We start from the raw sequence: 20,380 nt of genomic DNA, 5'->3' as shown, positions 1-20,380 counted from the left end.
TGAACTACAAGTCATAACCAGTTTGCTATACAATCTTGAATTGTTTCCTAGTCTTTAGTAGTCAATGTCCATCTAAAGCTGCACAATAACAATAGAGAAGACAAACATTCTGGTGATAATTACTACTGATTTCAGTACAATGGTTCACATACATCCTGTTGATTATTCAAATAGTAAAACATTCTGAAAAATTACTTCCTCTTCTTAACTTTTCTTCAGGGGTTAAAGTTCTAGAATTCATGGAATCAAACATTAACAAACATATTTGTTTCCTGTTTTGAAAAAACAATACCAAAAACTTTTCTCTAAAAATTGTCCCCTTCTCTGAATAATAATATGTTGCATAGGTAGAAAACTATGTCTCAGCTTTCAAATGGCAAATTGGGGAACTGAAGTCCATGGTTTCAAGATAGGATAGAAAACTTAAACAATTTATTACAGTTCTTTTATATAAAACCACAATGGAGAAGACAATATAATAATGATCCTGACTTAATAAAAGCCAAGGAAAAGGAGATTTCTTCTGTTTGATCAATATTTGTCAAGTATCTACCATGTTTCAGGCACTGGGAATATAGCAATAAAGAAAAACTAAATTGTTATCTTCACAAATTAACTAAAGCTTTATAGAGGGTTATATACTTTATTTTATAACTATCACTGAGAGGCAAGGTTTAATATGTCACAAACAGTATATTATTTCCAAATATGTTAGAAATGAAAATGGTTTAAAAATGTAACTGCGGGGCGCCTGGGTGGCTTAGTCGGTTAAGCGTCTGACTTTCGCTTAGGTCATGATCTCACGGTTCGTGGGTTCCAGCCCCATGTCGGGCTCTGTGCTGACTGCCAGCTCAGAGCCTGGAGCCTGTTTCAGTCTGTGACTCCCTCTCTCTCTGACCCTCCCCTGCTCACGCTGTCTGTCTCTCTCTCTCCTAGAAATAAAATAAAAACATTTAAAAAAAATTTAAAAAATAAATAAATAAATAAAAATGTAACTGAACTGGGCAACCATACATGGGACATGGGTATATTTTTAGTGGTTATGAAATGGGCTGACTCTGTTAAGTGTGACATAATTAAATATACTTTATGGGTTTATAAATAGAATTTAGCAATGTGGTAGTCTTTAAAATATAATAAGTGAATTCATAAATACATATGACCACAAATAATTCAATTCTAAAATTGTGAATATCCCAAGTAACAATCCATAAATGGCCTTTCAACCAAAACTATAAAAAGGCACAACACATTTATTTTCTTTATAGCCCTATAATTGATTCTAAGTCTGGGGTAATCACATCAGATTACTACAATCACAAATGGCCCAGATTCCTGGTCTGTGCCTGTTCTGATAAATCAGGTTTTAAAATCTCTTTAACATCTAAATTTAAAAAGCAGGAAGCAAAAAGGGTTTGGGGAATAGAATAACAAAGGGGAAGATAATATATGGAGTAGTTGCAAAATTAAAGCAAAGATCAAGCAGGAAGGAATTGCCTTGGCAGAAATAACTCTTCTAATTGAAACTTGGTCCCTTTTTCTCCTCTTTCCTCCTTTCCTCTACTATTAAGCCTTTACCAAGCTGCTGAGATACTTAAGAAATTGCTAAACTCTAGGGATGGATAAAGAAATTTGAAGCAGGCTCAAACAGGAGCTCACAGTTTAGTGAAGATGGCAGGCTGGTAAGTAAATAATTAAACTAACAGAATAGATTCATGTACAAAGTGCTACAGAGCACAGAAGAGAGGGTAATTTATCCTGCCATCATTTGTAAGTTGCCTACTTAACTGCTGGAGCAGCCAAAGAATATTAAATCCCTAAGTGCTGAAAGAGCAAAATGAAATTTTAGACTAGAGAACTTTGTGACAATGAAGGAGAACTCTTAGTGGCTATCTAGCCTCAAAACATTTGCATTCATTAAAGGATAACTAAATACAAAGATAGAGATTACTATTTAATAGAGCATTTAAGCACCATGAAAGGAAAATGGAAAAGACAGTTTTGAACTGGGATTCTTCTGAACTGTCCTCAAATTATATCATGTAGCAATCAGTCTTTACTTATGTGTAATTCCAGCAAGGGTAGTACAACTAGTCAACAAGCACTGAATTGATCACTGACTATCAGTCTTTGGTATTTTAAAAATGGCTTCCTTTACAAAACTAGCACAAATTTAATCTTAAACTTTCAAAAGAAAAGCAATCAATTTTCTGATTAGAGTCTATTTCCTACAACTTTATATTCAAACTTCATCAAACCTCTTACTATTTCATGAAGGCCTGTTATGGCTCTATATCACTGCTTATATTCTTCCTTTTGCCTGGAATGTCCTTCGTTCTCTTGTCTAGCTAGTAAGGGATCTCTTGGTATCTCCCTTAGTTCTTGGTATTACTATTACTGCATTAATTATACTGTAATATAATTTTTAAAATATGTATGTTTCTGTTCCATTCCCTGTTTTTATATTATTTGTGCTTCCCTTCCCTTATGTTCATCTGTTTTGTATCTTAAAGTCCTCATATGAGTGAAGTCATATGATATTTGTCTTTCTCTGACTAATTTCGCTTAACATGAAAACATAAGAGACAAATATGGAGAACAAACAGAGGGTTACTGGAGGGGTTATCGGAGGGGGTACGGGCTAAATGGGTAAGGAACATTAAGGAATCTACTCTTAAAATCACTGTTGCACTACATGCTAATTAACTTGGATGTAAATTTAAAAAATAAAAAATAAAATAAAATATGTTTCTCCATTAGGTTAAAAGTATATCTAGATAAGGGCTGTGACTTTTTTCATCTTTATATCACTAGTGACTAGCACAGGACCTGGCATATGGTATTGGCTTTGTAAACATTTAATTAAAAAAATATATTCCTAGGGTACCTGGGTGGCTCAGTTGGTTAAGCATCTGACTTCAGCTCTGGTCATGACCTCACAGTTCATGAGTTCGAGCCCTGCGATGGGCTCTGTGCTGACAGCTCAGAGCCTGGAACCTGCTTCAGATTCTCTGTCTCCCTATTATCTCTACCCCTCCCCTGCTCACGCTCAGTCTCCCTCTCTCTCTCTCAAAAGTAAATAACATGGTGGGGGAAAGGGAGAGAGGCAAACCATGAGAGACTCTTGAATGCTGACAAAAACTGAGGACTGATGGATGTGGGGAGGAGGGGGGATGGGCATGGAGGAGGGCACTTGTGGGGATGAGCACTGGGTGTTATGTGGAAACTAATTTGACAATAAACTATTTGTAAAATAAATAAATAAATAAATAAAAAGAAAAAAGTAAATAACATTAAAAAAATTAAAAACAAATACTCCTGCAGGTAGGCATTATAGGGACTATTCTTTGTGCTATTTCTTACAAAAAATTAAATTGTAACAGTTTTCCCAAGAGATCCTAAGGCCTCTGGAGTAGAGTACACAGATTAGAATACACACGGTAAGCAATTCCTTCAAAAAACTGCTCCAGAACAGATAAAAGAGAAGATTTAATTTGTTTCAAATCCGCAATGAAAAGAGGTGATATTCAAACTGTCAAAAAATGATTAATCACAGATATAGTAAAACATTAAATTTCCCATTTCCTCCTTTTCCATATAGAGCACAATATGCCATTTACAGTAATCGTCTCAACTCTTGTATGTTCAAATTGTCCAACTATTTTTTTAACTACATATTCTGAGAAAGAAAATGACTACTTATTTTTCCCCATTATTACCTAAGAATAACACAAAAAACAAGTAGTAATGTTACATGAATAAACTGAAAAAAATTGAGTAAAACATAATCCAAGGCACTACATTTCAATTACTTAAGGTAAAAAGACAAAAATCATCCACAGTTGATGCATTAAACATATGGACTGTAAATTAACCAATCAATATATTCTTCAAAAAATTTTTCAAATGTTTATTTTTGAGAGAGATACAGTGCGAGCAGGGGAGGGGCAGAGATGAAGGGAGGCACAGGCTCGGAACAAACTTAGGCTCTAAGCTGTCAGCACAGAACCCGACACGGGGCTCCAACTCACGAACCAAAAGACCATGAGCCAACGTTGGATGCTTAACAGACTGAGCCACCCAGGTGCCCCTCAACATATTCTTCCTAAAGATATTAATGTAAAAATAACATTTTGCACAACCTAAGCATTCATTATTTCCTCTGGCATTTCATCTTTCTATTTCAGGAACATAAATTATTTTTGATATTCTTATAAAAGTTAATGGCACTTCAGGAATAATTATATAGCAGGATAGACAGAAGCTTTTCCAGAGGAAGACAAAATACCAAAATATCTCCATTAAAATATTTAAAAATAGAAGTAACTTTCTGAACCAAAAGTTACAGCTATATCAAAATTTTAAGAATGTGTATACAAAGTAAAAATAATGTTTATAAGATAAAATTGAAGAAAACAATTCTGGTTATTTTAACAATTTTCTAATTACATCAATATTTAGTATTAGAGACAATCAACACAGAAATACAGACCTAATAAGAGTTAATGAAAAACTGGCTAAAGTTAATTTGGGTAAGCACAAAGAAACTATGCATATAAAAACAATTATACCAAGGCTGACTCATAAGGAAATAGAAATTTCAAACAGACCGATAATGAATAAGGAGACTGAAACAGTAATCAAGACTTCCAAACAAAAAAAGTCTAGGACCACATGGTTTCACTAGTATATTCTACCAAACAGTTAAATAAGAATTAATACTAATTCTTCTCAAATTTCTAAAAAAATTAAAGAAGAGGAAACACTCCCAAACTAATTTTACAAGGCCAGCATTACCCTGATAAAAAAGCTAGATAAGGACACTATTTGAAAAGAATACTATAGGCCAATATCCCTGATGAATAGATGCAAAAATTCACAATAAAAAACCTGCAAACTAAATTCAGCATCACATTAAAAGGATCACACACAATTATCAAGTGGGATTTAATCCTGGATGTAAGGATGGTTCAACATACACAAATCAATGTGATATACCACATTAATATAATGAAATATTTAAAAATCATATCATTTGGGCACCTGGGTGGCTTGGTCAGCTGGGCGTCCAACTTTGGCTCAGGTCATGATCTCATGGTTCATGGGTTTGGGCCCCTCTGTGTTGACAGCTCAGAGCCTGAAGCTTACTTTGGATTCTGTGTCTCCCTCTCCTATACCCTTCCTTCACTCATGCGCTCTCTCAAAAATAAATGAACATTTAAAAAGTAAAAATAAAAATAAATAAAAATTATATGATCATCTCAACAGAAGCAGAAAAAGCATTTGACAAAATTCAGTATCATTTCATGATAAAAATTCTCAACAAATTGGGTATAGAAGGAATGTATCTTAACATAATAAACATGATGTATGACAATCCTACAGCTAACATCTTACTTGATGGTAAAAGGTTGTAAGCTTTCCTAGTAAGATAAGGAATAAGACAAGGGTGCCCACTCTCACCACTCTATTCAACAGAGTACTAGAAACCCTCGTCAGAGCAATTAGGCAAGAAAAAGAAATAAAAAGCATTCACATAAGAAAAGAAGTAAAACTGTCTCTTATTGCAGATGGTATGATCTTATACAGAGAACATCCTAAAGACCCTACCATAAAGCTATTAGAACTAATTAACTCATTCAGTAAAGATGCAGGGTACTTAGTCAACATGCCAAAATCAGTTGCATTTCTATATACTAATAAGAAACTATCTGAAAAAGAAATACAGAAAACAATCCCACTTCCAACAGCATTCAAAAATAATTCCAAGCTTATTTATTTAGGGATAAATTTAACCAAGGAGATGTAAGATCTACATGTTAAAACCCATAAGACTTTGATAAAAGGAACTGAAGAAGACAGAAATAAATGGAACAATATCCTGTGTTCATGAATGAGAAGAATTAATATTGTTAAAATATTACTATCCAAAACCATCTATGGATTCAACGCTATCTCTATCAAAATTTTAATGAAATTTTTCACAGAAACAGAAGAAAAAGTCTAAAATTTACATGGAACCATAAAGGATCTTAAACAGCCAAAGTAATAATCAAAAAAACAAAGCTGGAAGCATCATAATTCTTGATTTAAATCTATATTACAAAGCTATAGTAATAAAAATAGTGTGGTACTGGAATAAAAACACACAGATCAATGGAAGAGAATTGAGATCATGAAATAAACTCATACATATAAGGTCAATGAATATTTGATATAGGAGCCAGGAATATTCAATGAGGAAAAGATAATCTCTTCAATAAGTGGTGCCGGGAAAACTGGATACTCACATGCAAAAGAATGAAATGAGACCCCTATCTCACATCACTTAAAAAAAAAAAAACCTCAAAATGGATTAAATATGAAAACATAAGAACCCAAACTATAAAACTACTAGAGGAAAACATAGGGGAAAGCTCCTTGACATTGGTTTTGCAATGGTTTTTTGAATGCGACACCAAAAGAAAAAATAAACAAATGGGACATCAAACTAAAAAGTTTCTGCATAGCAAAATAAATAAATCAGCAAAATGAAAAGGCAATATACAGAAGAGAAAATATATGCAAACCATCTATATGACAAGGATTAATATCTAAAATATATAAGGAACACACAGAACTTCATAGCCAAAAAAAAAAAAAAGACCTATTTGATTAAAACTGAGGCAAAGGATTTGAATAGACATTTTTCCAAAAACATACAAATGCCATGTAAAGTATGTGAAAAGATGCTTAAGATCACTAATAATCAGGGAAATGCAAATCAAAGCCACAGTGAGTTATCTTACATTTGTTAGAATGCTTATTAAAAAGACAAGAGATAACAAGTATTGGCATGGTTCTGGAGAAAAGGTGTTCATTGCGCACTCTTGGTGGAAATGTAAACTGGTGTAGCCATTATGGTAAACAATATGGAGGTACCTCAGAAAATTAAAACTCACAGAACTAGTACATGATCCAGTAATTCCATTTCTGATTATATACCCCAAAGAAATGAAATCTCTGTCTTGAAGAGGTAACTACACTCCCATGTTCATTACGTTATTCACAACAGCCAAGACATGGAAACAACCTAAGGGTCCATCAACAGATGAATGAATAAAGAAAATAATTATAATAAAATAGAATATTTTTCATCCATAAAAAAGGAAATCCTGCCTTTTGTAACAACACAGATAGACCTTGAAGACATTATAGTAAGTGAAACAAGGTAGACAGAGAAAGACAAATAATCTATGTTCTCACTTATATGTGGAATCAAAAAAAAGCTGAACTCACAGAAATAGAGAGGACGGTGGTTGCCAGGGTCTAAAGGGTGTGAGAAATAGGGAGATGCTGGTCAAAGAGCACAAATTCTAGGTGTAAGGTGAATAAATTCAGGGGATCTAATGTACAGCATGGTGATTATAATTAACAATACTGTATTACATACTTGAAAGTTATTAAGAGAGTTCTTAAATATTATCAGCACACACATAAAAATTGCTAATTATGTGAAGGGACAGAGGTATTAACTAAGCTTACTATAGTAATCATTTCACAATATATACCTGCATCAAGTTTCACATCAAAAATCTTAAACTTAGATAAGCTGTGGGTCAATAATACATCAATAAAGTTAGGAAAAAAAGTATAAGCACAGATGATACAAGACTCTTATTGTTTAACAATGGAAACTGATGATAGCTGAAGATCCAAGATCATTTTAGTCTGCAACTTAAAAAATGTAGTATACATTTTTAAGTATACTGTAAAAACTGGGGAACTTAAGTATTCTAAAATCAGTGTATTTGCAGTTAAAATCCAAATGATAACTGAACAGATATGGCAAACATTTCATGAAAATTTCACAAAATTATTTGGGTTAAGGAGGGACTTGTGAGTTAAAGAGCTATGGATTAAACAAAACAAAACAAAAATCAAATGGGCTATAAAAACCAGTCCTGTGAATACAATCTTACTAGCGTTAAAAAAACAAAATAATTACAGTTTTCCACATTCAAAACAAAAATCTTTAGGTAAACAAAAATAGGTCATATGGACTACAAGGAACAAATAAAAAAATAATATGGGAAGTAAGAGGTGAAGAGATGAAAGTGATTAACAGGAAATTATGGGGAATGAGGTGGGTGATGGTAGAAGTCCACATAATTATTTCACGCAATCATGGAGACCTTTCAAACTGTGAAAAACAAATTCATTATCATAACAATCCTTGGAGAGAAGAACCAAGGAAATGCTATCATTACATTTAGACCTTCCACAGGAAAACTAGTCAAGGCTACAAAAGAATCTTACGGTCTTATCTGCTTCCTGTCTATGCTTTATAAAATCCACCACCACCATCTCACCCCCAACCCAGGTAGTGAACTCTGATAATGGTCTAATATTGGCCTTCAACAACAGTCCAACCAAAATGACTGGTGATAAGAACATGCCTTTAGAGAGAATTATCAGTGTTGCATGCTCTGGAAACTACAAACTCTGCACATGGTGCTTAGAAGCATCCTTCTCTCTCCTTCCCTTTCTTATCTTTTCCTTATTTTTTCCCTGAAAAATTAAATTTTGAATATGTAAGCAAAAGATAATCCAGCTGAAAATACTAGAGAGTAAAATAATGAAATCTGATCTTCAAATGACTAATAACCATATGTTCTGACATACTTCATCCATACACAGAACATCACCTAATGAAATAATAATTGCCAATTTCTTCATGGCTAATATATTCACTCATTTATTCACAAATATTAATGTCTTCTGAATCCAAGATACTATGCCAAATACAGAGGACACAGAGAATAATAAGATAAGAAGTTCTTAAAGCTAACAGTCTTGTAAGGGAAAACCCCTTATTAATAAGTAGGGAAAAACCATGGAGTAGAATTTCCATACCATCCCAGGAGACATCTGAAAGTCAACACATGAGCCCCTGTACTGCCTACCTCTAGACTTTCTGTTATCTGAGAATAAAATCTCGCCTTTTTCAAGTACTGTATTTATTAAAATAAACAAAACAGGGGGGCGCCTGGGTGGCTTAGTCGGTTAAGCGTCCGACTTTCGCTTAGGTCATGATCTCGCGGTTCGTGGGTTTGGGCCCCGCGTCGGGCTCTGTGCTGACTGCCAGCTCAGAGCCTGGAGCCTGTTTCGGAGTCTGTGACTCCCTCTCTCTCTGACCCTCCCCTGCTCACGCTGTCTCTCTCTCTCTCTCTCTCCTAGAAATAAATAAAAATATTTAAAAAAAAAAAAAACAAAAACAAAACAGGGATACATATAAAGAGAAATAGTTTTATAAGTTTTTAAAAAATATTTTTATTGAAAGATAAACAGGGGCGCCTGGGTGGCTCAGTCGGTTAAGCGTCTGACTTCGGCTCAGGTCATGATCTCACGGTTTGTGGGTTCGAGCCCCACATCGGGCTCTGTGCTAACAGGGAGCTCAGAGCCTGGAGTCTGCTTCAGATTCTGTGTCTCCTTCTCTCTCTGACCCTCCCCTGCTCATGCTGTCTCTCTCTCTCAGAAATAAATAAAACATTTAAAAAATTTAAAAAAAAAGAAAAACACAAATACAGAAAAACATACAAATAAAATGGGTGGCTTGATGAATTATCCTAAAGAATTAATGAACACTACCTAGGTCGAGAAAGAGAACTTTGTTAGTAACTCCAGAGGCCCCTTCCAGGTGTCCCCAATCAGAATTCCCTCTCTACTGACATAAGTAACCATTATTTTGACTTTATTCTATCAACCATTTTCCTGTTTTTTTTCTATAGTTTTATTGCCCAAATGTGCATTCCTAGACACGATAGTTCAATCTCCTTCTATTAAAAATGGATGTGTTTTAAATCTCTTAATCTAGAGATTACTCCTCTATTCCTTTCCTTTCAATAAATTTGCTAAAGAACCTGGGACAGGGGTGCCTGGGTGGCCCAGTCAGTTAAGCATCAGACTTTGGCTCAGGTTGTGATCTCACAGTCTCTAAGTCTGATCCTCACATTGGACTCTGTGCTGACAGCTTAGAGCCTGGAGCCTGCTTTGGATTGGTTCTCCCTCCTTCTCTCTCTGCCCCTCCCCAGCTTGCTCTCCCTCTTTCTCTCAAATATAAGTAAACATTAAAAAAAAAAAAAAAGAACCTGGGACATTTGACCAACAGAGTTTCTGTGAACCTCGACTTTTTTTTTTTTTTTAAAGGTTTTTACTTTAATTCCAGTATACTGAGCATACAGTGTTATGTCAGTTTCAGTTGTACAATACAGAAATTCAACAATTCTATACATTACTCTGTGCTCATTATGATAAATATACTCTTAATTCCCTATATCTATTTCACCTAGATTTTGATAACTGCCATCTTTTGGTGAATTTCAATGTGTTCCCATCTTCTATATTTCTTGTAATCAGATTCAGATTTAATCTCTCTGGCCAAACTACACATAGTGTTTGGCAAGGCTAGATATATAATACCTGCTTTTTTCCTTATGATAACACTTGTTGATGTTCAGATCTTCATTTACTAAAGACTGTAAAATGATGATGTTTTATTACTATAATTTTTTCACTTATTGATTGAATACTTATAGTTATTATTTTTATTTTTTTGATTTTACTTATATAGCTTGAAAGAGAGAGAGAGAGCAGGGTGGGGGAAGAGAGGGAGAGAACCCCAAGGACAGAGCAGAGCCTGACGGAGGGCTTGAACTGAGCCTGAGATGATGACATGAGCTGAAACGAAGAGCAAAGGTTGCTTAACCGACCAAACCGTCTAGGTGTCCCTGGATAGAATACTTTTAAAAAGAGACAATTCTCCTCATCTACCACTGGGTTACCCTGTACTATAATTCATATAAATAAGGCAGAATAAATGCTGGATTCTCTTCCCTTATTAATAAGTTTTCAAGGTAACAAATTGGTTCTGTCATATTCTAAGGTAATAATTTTTCATTTAATATTATTATGAATTCATGGATTTAAAAATATTTGCTGAGTTTCAATCAATTGCAATTATCATCATTTATGAAGCTCAAATTATACCATCATAGATCAGCCGCAAGCCTCTTCAAGATGGCTTCTGAATTCTTTTGACAAGGCCCTAATACTTTTTTCTTTATTGAGATATCATTCATATATCATAAACTTGTCTTTATTAAGTATACAACTCAGTGGTTTTTAATTTTTGTTTTAAATTGATTTCTAGGAGAGAGCGAGCGAGAGACAGCATGAGCAGGGGAGGGTCAGAGAGAGAGGGAGTCACAGACTGAAACAGGCTCCAGGCTCTGAGCTGGCAGTCAGCACAGAGCCCGACACGGGGCTCAAACCCACGAACCGTGAGATCATGACCTAAGCGAAAGTCGAACGCTTAACCGACTAAGCCACCTAGGTGCCCCCAACTCAGTGGTTTTTAGTATAGCCTCAAGTGGTAAAACCATCACCAGTCTCTAACTCTAAAACAATTTCATAACCTGAAGATAAACCCCATCCTTATTATCTGTCACTCAACTGCCCTCTCCCCACAGTTCGTAACAACCACTAACCTACTTCCTGTCTCTATGGATTTGCCTATTTTACACATTTCATATAAATGGAATCATAGAATATATGACCTTTGGAGTCTTGCTTCTTTCACATCACATAATGTTCTCAGATTTGTTCATCTGTAGCATATATCAACAATTCATTCCTTATTATTGCTGAATAATAATCCATTTATGTAGATATACCAAACTTTGTTTATCCACTGATGAGTTGATGGACATTTGGGTTGTTTCCATTTTTTGGATATTATGAATAATGCTGCTATGAACATTCATGTACAAGCTCTTGTATGAATATATATTTTAAACTCATTTGAAGAATTTGGTATATTTTGACAGATATATAGATATAGATGTAGATATAGATACAGATATATATGCATACCTGTAAAACCATCACCACAATCAAGATAATGAACACAAACATTCCAAGGTTTCCTCATACTTGGGGCACTTGGGTGGCTCTGTTGGTTAAGCGTCTAACCTCAGCTCAGGTCATGATCTCATAGTCTGTGAGTTTGAGCCCCTGGTCAGGCCCTGTGCTGACATCTCAGAGCCTGGAGCCTACTTCAGATTCTGTATTTCCCTCTCTCTTTGCTCCTCCCCTGCCTGTGCTCGCTCTCCCTCTCTCTCAAAAATAAACAAACATTTTTTAAAAAGTTTCCTCATATCTCTTTGTAATCCCTCTTTTCTCACCCCCAAGGCAACCAGTGATCTATTTCTATTACCAAAGAGTAAACTGCATTTTCTAGAACTTTATAGAAACCAAATCATGTAGTATGCATTCTTTTTTGTATGATTTTTAAATTCAGCATAATTATTTTCAGATTAATCCATGCTGTAGCATGTATCAATAATTCATTACTTTATATAGCTTAATAGTATTCCATTGTATGGATATACCACAGATTATTTATGCATTACCATCACCATCATCTACTGCCACTGATCCAGACTGAGCTTGTTACTAGTTTTTACTAATATAAAAATATGGATATTAACATTCATGTATAAATATTTTATGGGCAATGCTATCATTTTCCTTAGGTAAATGGAGTAGACGGTTTAGGAGTAGAATGGCTAGATTATTTGGTTCATTTAACTTTTTGGTGAATCAAGCTGTGCTCCAATTCACCTTCTCATCAGCAGTGAATTAAAGTTACAATTCTTCTATAACTTTGCCAATATTCAGGCAGTGCTCTGAAAAGCAAGACTGCTGTTTTTCCTCTCCCTCCTTCCCATGGGATATACCCCAAGTTGTGCACCTTCTCCCAACTGTGACAAGCAATGATGGTACAGCAAGCTACTCTTCACTCTTCTTTGTTCTCAGTGGCACCCCAACTATGCCAATCCTGTAAGCACTCCAAAAGAGGTGAGACAGGAACCAGTGTGATCCTCAGGCAGCCCTCCCTAAAGCTGGAAAATCGGATACATACTATACTTTTCTCCTTCCATCTCCCCCAAGGAAAAGCTGTAAGCTGGGGTGTCCTCTCCCTGTGCTGAGCTGTGCTGGCTTGGGGGAAAGGCTGACAGGGAAAAGTGAAGTTGCTCTCCTTACCCATTTTAACATGTCTGTACTCAGCTGTGAGATCACTGTGAATTCTTAGCTGCATTGTATTTCAATTGGTACATCACTGTTAAAGCAATGTTTCTGTGGAAGAAGAAGAACTAGGACTTCTTGTTCTTCCATCTTTCTGGTATCACTCCTCAAATTCCCACTCTTGACTGTTTACCTCCTTCAATAATGAAGCATAATTATTTTAATATGTGAATCTGGTAACTATTTTCTAGGTGCTCCTGTCTATGGTTTCTTCTGTATTTCTTTCATATAGGACTAGTCCTCTGTGTTTCTGGCTAGTTTTGACTGAGTGTTGGGTATATTTATATATATAATTGTATAGGCATAGTGAAGGCCTAGGATGCAGATATCTTGCTCCAGAGAGGATTTCCTTTTACTTGTACTATATGGCTAGGGACAGTAGCATCAAGGATCACTATAATCCATTTCAAGGAACTGAAACAATCTCAAATTCCAGTTCAGTTCCTCAAGAGACCTTATGTAGACCTTGACTCATTCTTCAGTTGTGGTCCTTTGCAGTCCCAACTCAAAGCATGCAAGCTTTTAAAGAAATCTTCCTTGGTAAACCTGAGCTCAATTTCCCCCATCCCTATGGGATATCAATAGTGCTGTGAACAGCTTTTCAGTTACTTCTTCGAAAATCAGCAGGTGCTCTGGGAAAAATTGGTCCCAAATGTCTGGCTCACTTTTCTAGATTTCCTTCTTTTCTTGAACCATGGTTTAGTCACCTTTACGGCTTCTGATACTTTCAAGTAGATGATGCCTATATTTATATAGCTTTTCTAGTAGTTATTGCTAAGAGGGTTAGTCTAAATTACACAGACGACCATTACCTGACAAGAGATACAGATTTTATAAATTTATACTTTACAGTACTTTCTCTCAGTGAGAGTGCTACCAGTGTTTTTGAGGTAAAAATTCTTCTGGTGCACATACATCAAGCATGAGGGATGTTTACTACCCCTGGTCATGGGCACTGAATGTTGGTAACATCCTTCTCCTCCCCTTCATCAAATCATTGTAAAAACTCAAAAACATGAGAGGCTTACAGGGCAACCATTAAAAGGTAGCATTAGGGAATGATATTATTTTTATTTGTGTCATTATTTTTCTATTCCTCTTCATGGTAAATCTTTGCTTTGATTGACCTGTTAGAGGTATATAGCCTCTTCTAAAAGTAAAAAAGTCATAGGAATACTGTTTGGCTAAAATCAACTAAGTCGATGGTTAGGAGGGACCACAGACAGGCTGCAGGTAGTCCAAGAAACCCCTAAAATATTTTCTAAAGTTTATGGTGGGAGGATTTAATTGGATTTAATCAACGAGATATTCTTTAGAGAAGTTAGTGTCACCAGAGAAAGAATATGTATTTCACACACTTAAAAAAAAAAAAAAAAAAAAAGCTTTAATTAAATTAGGATTTCACTGAAATGACTCAGTGGGTAGAATCTTTCAGAGGAGAGAGAAAAAGGAATAGGTGATTTTTTAGTGTTTGAACTCCTAAGGGGAAATAGATGTAATGGAGGAAAAATACTACTTGGGGACTGGATCACCATTCATCTTTATTAGGATACTATAAAACTATGCATATATTTAAATTAATTTCTTCTGAGGCTTTCTAAATTTGACAATTGAAGTCACAACAGAAGAATTAGGATGGGCCATTAATGAAAAAGAAGGGATAAATTATAGAGCTGAGCAAGAAGCAGAATTCAGCATGATATAGAAAGGAAACAAGAGGGCAAGAGTTTCACATAAGGAACTAATAATTCCATGAAGATGCAGAATATGAGCCCTAAAGAAGGGAAGGTTCTACTGTAACTAAAAAAAGACAAAGACAGATGGAGAACACTGACAAGGTTGAATAAAGGCAAATGGGACACTCATATGCAGGCACATATAAAGGACAAGTAAAAAGTAAACAGGAATCTCTGGCAGCCCTGATCAGAAACACACTCACTTTAAAGTTACACTATCTCTATCCACAACTATATGGTCAACTAATCTTCAATGAAGCAGGAAAGAAGAGATTCTTAAATACAGAGAACAAACTGAGGGTTGATGTTGGGGGGGGGATTAAATGGGTGACAGACACTAAGGGGGACACTTTTTGGGATGAGCACCAGGTATCATGTGCAAGAGATGAATCACTGGATTCTACTCCTGAAGCCTAGACTAAACTGTATGTTAACTAACTTGAGAATAAAAAAAAAAAAAAGAATATCCAGTGGGAAAAAGATGGTCTCTTTAACAAATGTTGCTGGGAAAACTGGAAAGCAACAGAAGCATGAAACTGGACTACTTTTTTACACACATACAAAAATAAATTCAAAATGAATGAAAGACCTAAATGTAAGACAAGAAACCATCAAAATCCTAGAGGAGAAAATAGGCAACAACTTCTTTGACCTTGTCCAGAGCAACTTGTTGTTAGACAGGTCTCCAGAGGTAAGGGAAACAAAAGCAAAAATGAACTATTAGGACATCATCAAGATAAAAAGCTTCTGCACAGGGAAGGAACCAATCAACAAAACGAAAAGGCAGCCTAAGGAATGGGGTAAGATACTTATAAATCACATATTTGATAATGGATTAGTATCCAAAATCTGTAGGAACTTATCAAACTCAACATCCAAAAAAGTGAAACAATCCACTTAAGAAATGGGCAGAAGACATGAAGGCACATTTTTCCAAAGAAGACATCCAGATGGTTAGCAGACATATGAAAAGATACTCAACATCACTCATCATCAGGGAAATACAAGTCAAAATCATGACGATATACCACCTCACATCTGTCAGAATGGCTAAAATTAACAACATAAATAGTAAGCGTTGGTAAGGATGCAGAGAAAGGGGAAGCCTCTTGCACTGTTGATGGGAATGCAAACTGGTGTGGCCACTCTGGAAAATAGTATGCAGATTCCTCAAAAGTTAAAAATAGAACTACCCTATGATCCAGCAATTGCACTACTAGGTATTTAACCAAAGGATACAAAAGTACATATCTGAAGGGGTACATGTACCCCAATGTTTAGAGCAGCATTATCAATAATAGCCAAACTATGGAGAGAGCCCAAGTGTCTATAGACTATGAATGGATAAAGAAGAGGTGGTATATACACACAATGGAATACTACTCAGCCATGGAAAGGTAAGAAATCTTGCCTTTTGCAATGACATGACTGGAGTTAGAAGGTATTATGCTTAGTGAAATAAGTCAGTCAGAGAAAGGCAAATGCCGTAAGATTTCACTTATATGTGGATATTAAGAAACAAAGCAAATGAATATATGGAAAGGAGGAGAAAAAGAGAGGGAAACAAACTATAAGACACTCTTAAAGACAGAGAACAAACTGAGGGTTGATGGAGGGAGGTGGGGGGGCGGGTGGATAGGCTACATGGGTGATGGCCATTAAGGCAGGCACTTGTGTTGAGCACTGGGTGTTATATGTAAGTGATGAATCACTAAACTCCTGAAAACAATACTACACTGTATGTCAACTAACTAGAATTTAAATAAATTAAAAAAAAAAAATTGGGACATCTGGGTTGCTCAGTTGGTTAAGTGTCTGACTTTGGCTCAGGTCACGATCTCACAGTTCATGAGTTCAAGTCCCCATAGGGCTCTACGCTGACAGCTTGGAGCCTGGAGCATGCTTCAGATTCTGTGACTCCCTCTCTCTCTGCACCTCAACTGCTCATGCTCTGTCTCTCTCTCTCAAAAATAAATAATGAATATTAAAAAAAAAGAAAAAATTTTGAAAAAAAAATTAAGTTACACTACTCCCTAAATGAAGTATAAGCTATCCAATGGACAGAGGGTACTTTTTCTGGTGTCCTCACCCCAATTCTTCAGCCTTGCCATTGCTAGAAAATTGTGGAGATAAAGTTCTGGTCCAAGTAATGGATTAGAAGAATGAGACTTTTAGTTCCATCTGACAAGGATCCTACAAAAGTAACTTATCTAAGAAAAAGCAAAATATACTATCTATTCGTTTTTTAAAGCATAAAAAAATCTATTTTCTAAAAATCTAATTGACTCCAGAGCAAAAGAGGCCAGGGTTAAAAATTTTTAAAGAAAAACTAAAAAGGAAAAAAGAAAGAAAAGAATGAATACCATTTAAGATTAGGACCCATATAATTATATATTTTATATGTCAGGTATTTAATCATTAGCTTTTTATTTTCTTGATTTGTGTCAGGTGACATGAATTTAATATAAATCTCTTCTTCACAGGTTTCCACAAGAGGACATTGCCAGTGGGAGAAAAGACATACCCAACTGCTGGAACAGGAGAGCCACACTAGTGCCTGTGACAGGAAGACCGTCATGCAAAGGAGTCTGGATCAGCTGTCTATCTCCCGCACCCAAGGAAAACAGCTTCTGCAGAATGGGTGAAAAACACACACAAACACAAATGATTTCTTTCATTTTCTTAAGACAAAAAAAAATCCCTTGAAAGTTCAAATTTATTAAAAAAATTTTTTTTTGAGGGGGAAGCCTGAGTGAGGTCAGTTTTGTTAAGGATCTGATTCTCGACTTCAACTCTGGTCATGATCTCGGGGTTTGTGAGTTCAAGCCCCACATCAGGCTCTGTGCTGGGAGTGCAGAGCCTGCTAGGGATTCTGTCTCCCTCTCTCTCTGTCCCTTCCCCACTTGCTATCTCTCTCTCAAAATAAATTTTTAAAAACCCCTTTTTTTGAAGTCCAAATTTACAGTAGGTGATGATCCTATAAGATCCAATTAATAGATGCAAGAGTAATAATGAAACCAAAAATATTCAAATTATATTGTGCTCAAATGAATACGGTATGAGAAAATTCAGTAGTTAGAAAGCTGAAAATTTAGTCTATGGCCATACCACCCTGAATGTGCCCGATCTCGTCTGATCTCGGAAGCTAAGCAGGGTCGGGCCTGGTTAGTACTTGGATGGGAGAAAGCTGAAAATTTAGTAACAATGAGATAACAAAAATCAGTGACAATCATACTTAACTAAAAAAATAATAAATGTTAAAGTCAACATTTTATGCCAATTATATGTCAATAAAACTTGGAAAACAAAAAAATGTAACATGGACCACATATGTGGTATTTTAAAATTTCTAGCAGCTACAATAAGTTTTTTTAATGAAAAAATGAATTAAGAAAATACAGTTAAAATAAATCCCATCATGACAAAGCTCCATAAAATAATTCCATAGCTTTAAAGTTTAGGTTCATTTGTAACCAAACTCATATCTTGCAGTCTGTCCTTGTAGTAGAGGGAGGAGAATGAGGGAGGAGAGAATAGGAGGAAAAAAAGAGAATAAAAACTTAGAGTAATAGAAGACACTAAGCAAGACAGAAGAGTAAAGAAAAAAATGTCAGTTTCATTGCAAGTATCATCTCTGTCAGACTGAGGAGGATAACAATGTAATTTTTAGAGGGCTGTCCTCTTCCACAATATTACATAAAAATAAGCAAAATAAGTGATCAGCTAATCAGTTCTAGGGCTTAAGAAGTTTTTTGTTGTTGTTTTTTTAAAGTATGGGGCACTGGAAACACTGAGACAGAAGCTGAGGTTCTTATTTTTCTACTTCAGACATGAAAATGAAAATCTTAAGACAAACAAGATGACTACTCTGAGAAAGTTTTATTTCAGTAAGAGAATTTAATGTCCTCATATGAGGCTCAATATATGACAAAAACCTTGGGAAATTTTAAGGCATAAACTATACTTTCTGGAAAAAAAAATCTATGATTTTGGATGATCATCAACATTAATATTTCTAAAGGCAGTTTATAGTTTTTCTAATTTTTATCACTAAAAAAATTTTTGACATAAGTTAATAAAATGAACCATAGCTCTAGAGAGGAGAAATAAAGGTTAGAAAGGAGACATTTTAAATGTTCAGCTTAAAAACGTATATTTCCAAGAAAATGTAAACTAGAGTTCAAGTTACACAAAATAGGACTTCTAATTATGCCATGTGAAAGGTGAGCCCTGTGTTAAAACTAACCTCATGACCTAAGAAAAGAATGGAATCTTGGGTCTCTAGAAGGCAGACCATAGGGACAATGCTTAACTAAACTAAGATCCTCTTTAAAATGAAAATATTTAAGGAATTCTGTTTTTTTCTTTTCTTCAAAAATTAAATTAACTGGAGCAGAGGAGAAGAGGACAAGGCCCTCTTCATCTCCCTTTTTATTCTATTTACCTGAGACCCTCCAGCTGCTGGGACAAGGCATGCACACAGGTTTGCAATGAGGCTTTCCAAGGAGACATTCAAACTATCCACATATACAGTGTAGATCAAACCTAGGCAAGCCTACAAAGAGAAGATGAAAGAAGAGATTACTTTTTCATGGAAAAATAAGTATTAAAAAATAAATTGCCATGACATCTGCTCTTAGGGAAATTTCTTTTTGAAGCCAGTGAAGTATACACTACAGTGACCATGGAATAAGTTTTAAGCAGCAAATGTTATTAAGTTTATTAAATTTTCCTCCTTGACCAGAAGCTCTAAATGAGCTATTGCGATAAGTTTATAAAAAGCAGAACCATAATTTGTAAAACAGGTGTTTGTGTTCAGATAACCACCCCAGGAAATTTGTAGGGCTTAAAACTGTTTTTGTCTCAACTTACGTTGCAAACTTGAAACTTTAAGATAAAAATTTTTAAATGTTATTGCTTTGTGATTCTTATAAATTCAGAATACTTGTTCTACAGAAAAAAAATTATAAATTATCAGAGTTTAGCAAAATAGAGACAAGATATAATTAATACTTTACGCTCAGAAGAAGGTAGGTGGTAAAATGTAAGAAAAATGTAATCTTTATGAATCTTTCAGTTTATTAAAATTTGTGACTCTCAAAAATTAGTAGGGACGCCTGGGTGGCTCAGCTGGTTAAGCGTCCGACTTTGGCTCAGGTCATGATCACGGTCCATGAGTTTGAGCCCTTCTTTGGGTTCTGTGCTGACAGCTCAGCCACAGATGCTGTGACTCCCTCTCCTCTCTGCCCCTCCCAGGCTTGTACTCTATCTCTGTTTCTCTCAAAAATAAACATTAAAAAAAAAAAAGAAAAAGAAAAATCAGTATTTGTTAGAAGTTACTCATTATCATTGAAATCTTGACACTAAGTTAACTCTTCTACAATATATATAATCTCAACAATACGTAAAAGTTATCCAGAAATTAGGCATTAATTTCCCAAATCCTTCAGAAATTTTAAGGTATATTTTATTCTTTCCAAAGACATCTGTGATTTTGGACAATAATCAGCACTACT

General features: G+C 35.2%; 1 protein-coding gene across 2 annotated transcripts in view; it reads right to left on the bottom strand.

Annotated features, from left to right (window-relative positions):
* The window catches only part of SBF2 (SET binding factor 2), a 499,779-nt gene that overhangs the window by 254,734 nt on the left and 224,665 nt on the right, over window positions 1–20,380 (bottom strand). For both annotated transcript variants that reach the window (XM_077769129.1, XM_077769130.1), the window contains exons 5-6: window positions 19,309–19,419; window positions 17,389–17,494 (exon numbers count right to left, since the gene is read on the bottom strand). In XM_077769129.1, coding sequence (XP_077625255.1) covers window positions 17,389–17,494; window positions 19,309–19,419 — 217 coding nt within the window. The remainder of the gene's footprint in view (window positions 1–17,388; window positions 17,495–19,308; window positions 19,420–20,380) is intronic.

Source organism: Crocuta crocuta, unplaced genomic scaffold, assembly GCF_008692635.1.
Source record: "Crocuta crocuta isolate KB4526 unplaced genomic scaffold, BGI_CrCroc_1.0 scaffold255, whole genome shotgun sequence".
NCBI lineage: Eukaryota > Metazoa > Chordata > Mammalia > Carnivora > Hyaenidae > Crocuta > Crocuta crocuta.
This window is presented reverse-complemented; position numbering and strand designations above follow the sequence as displayed.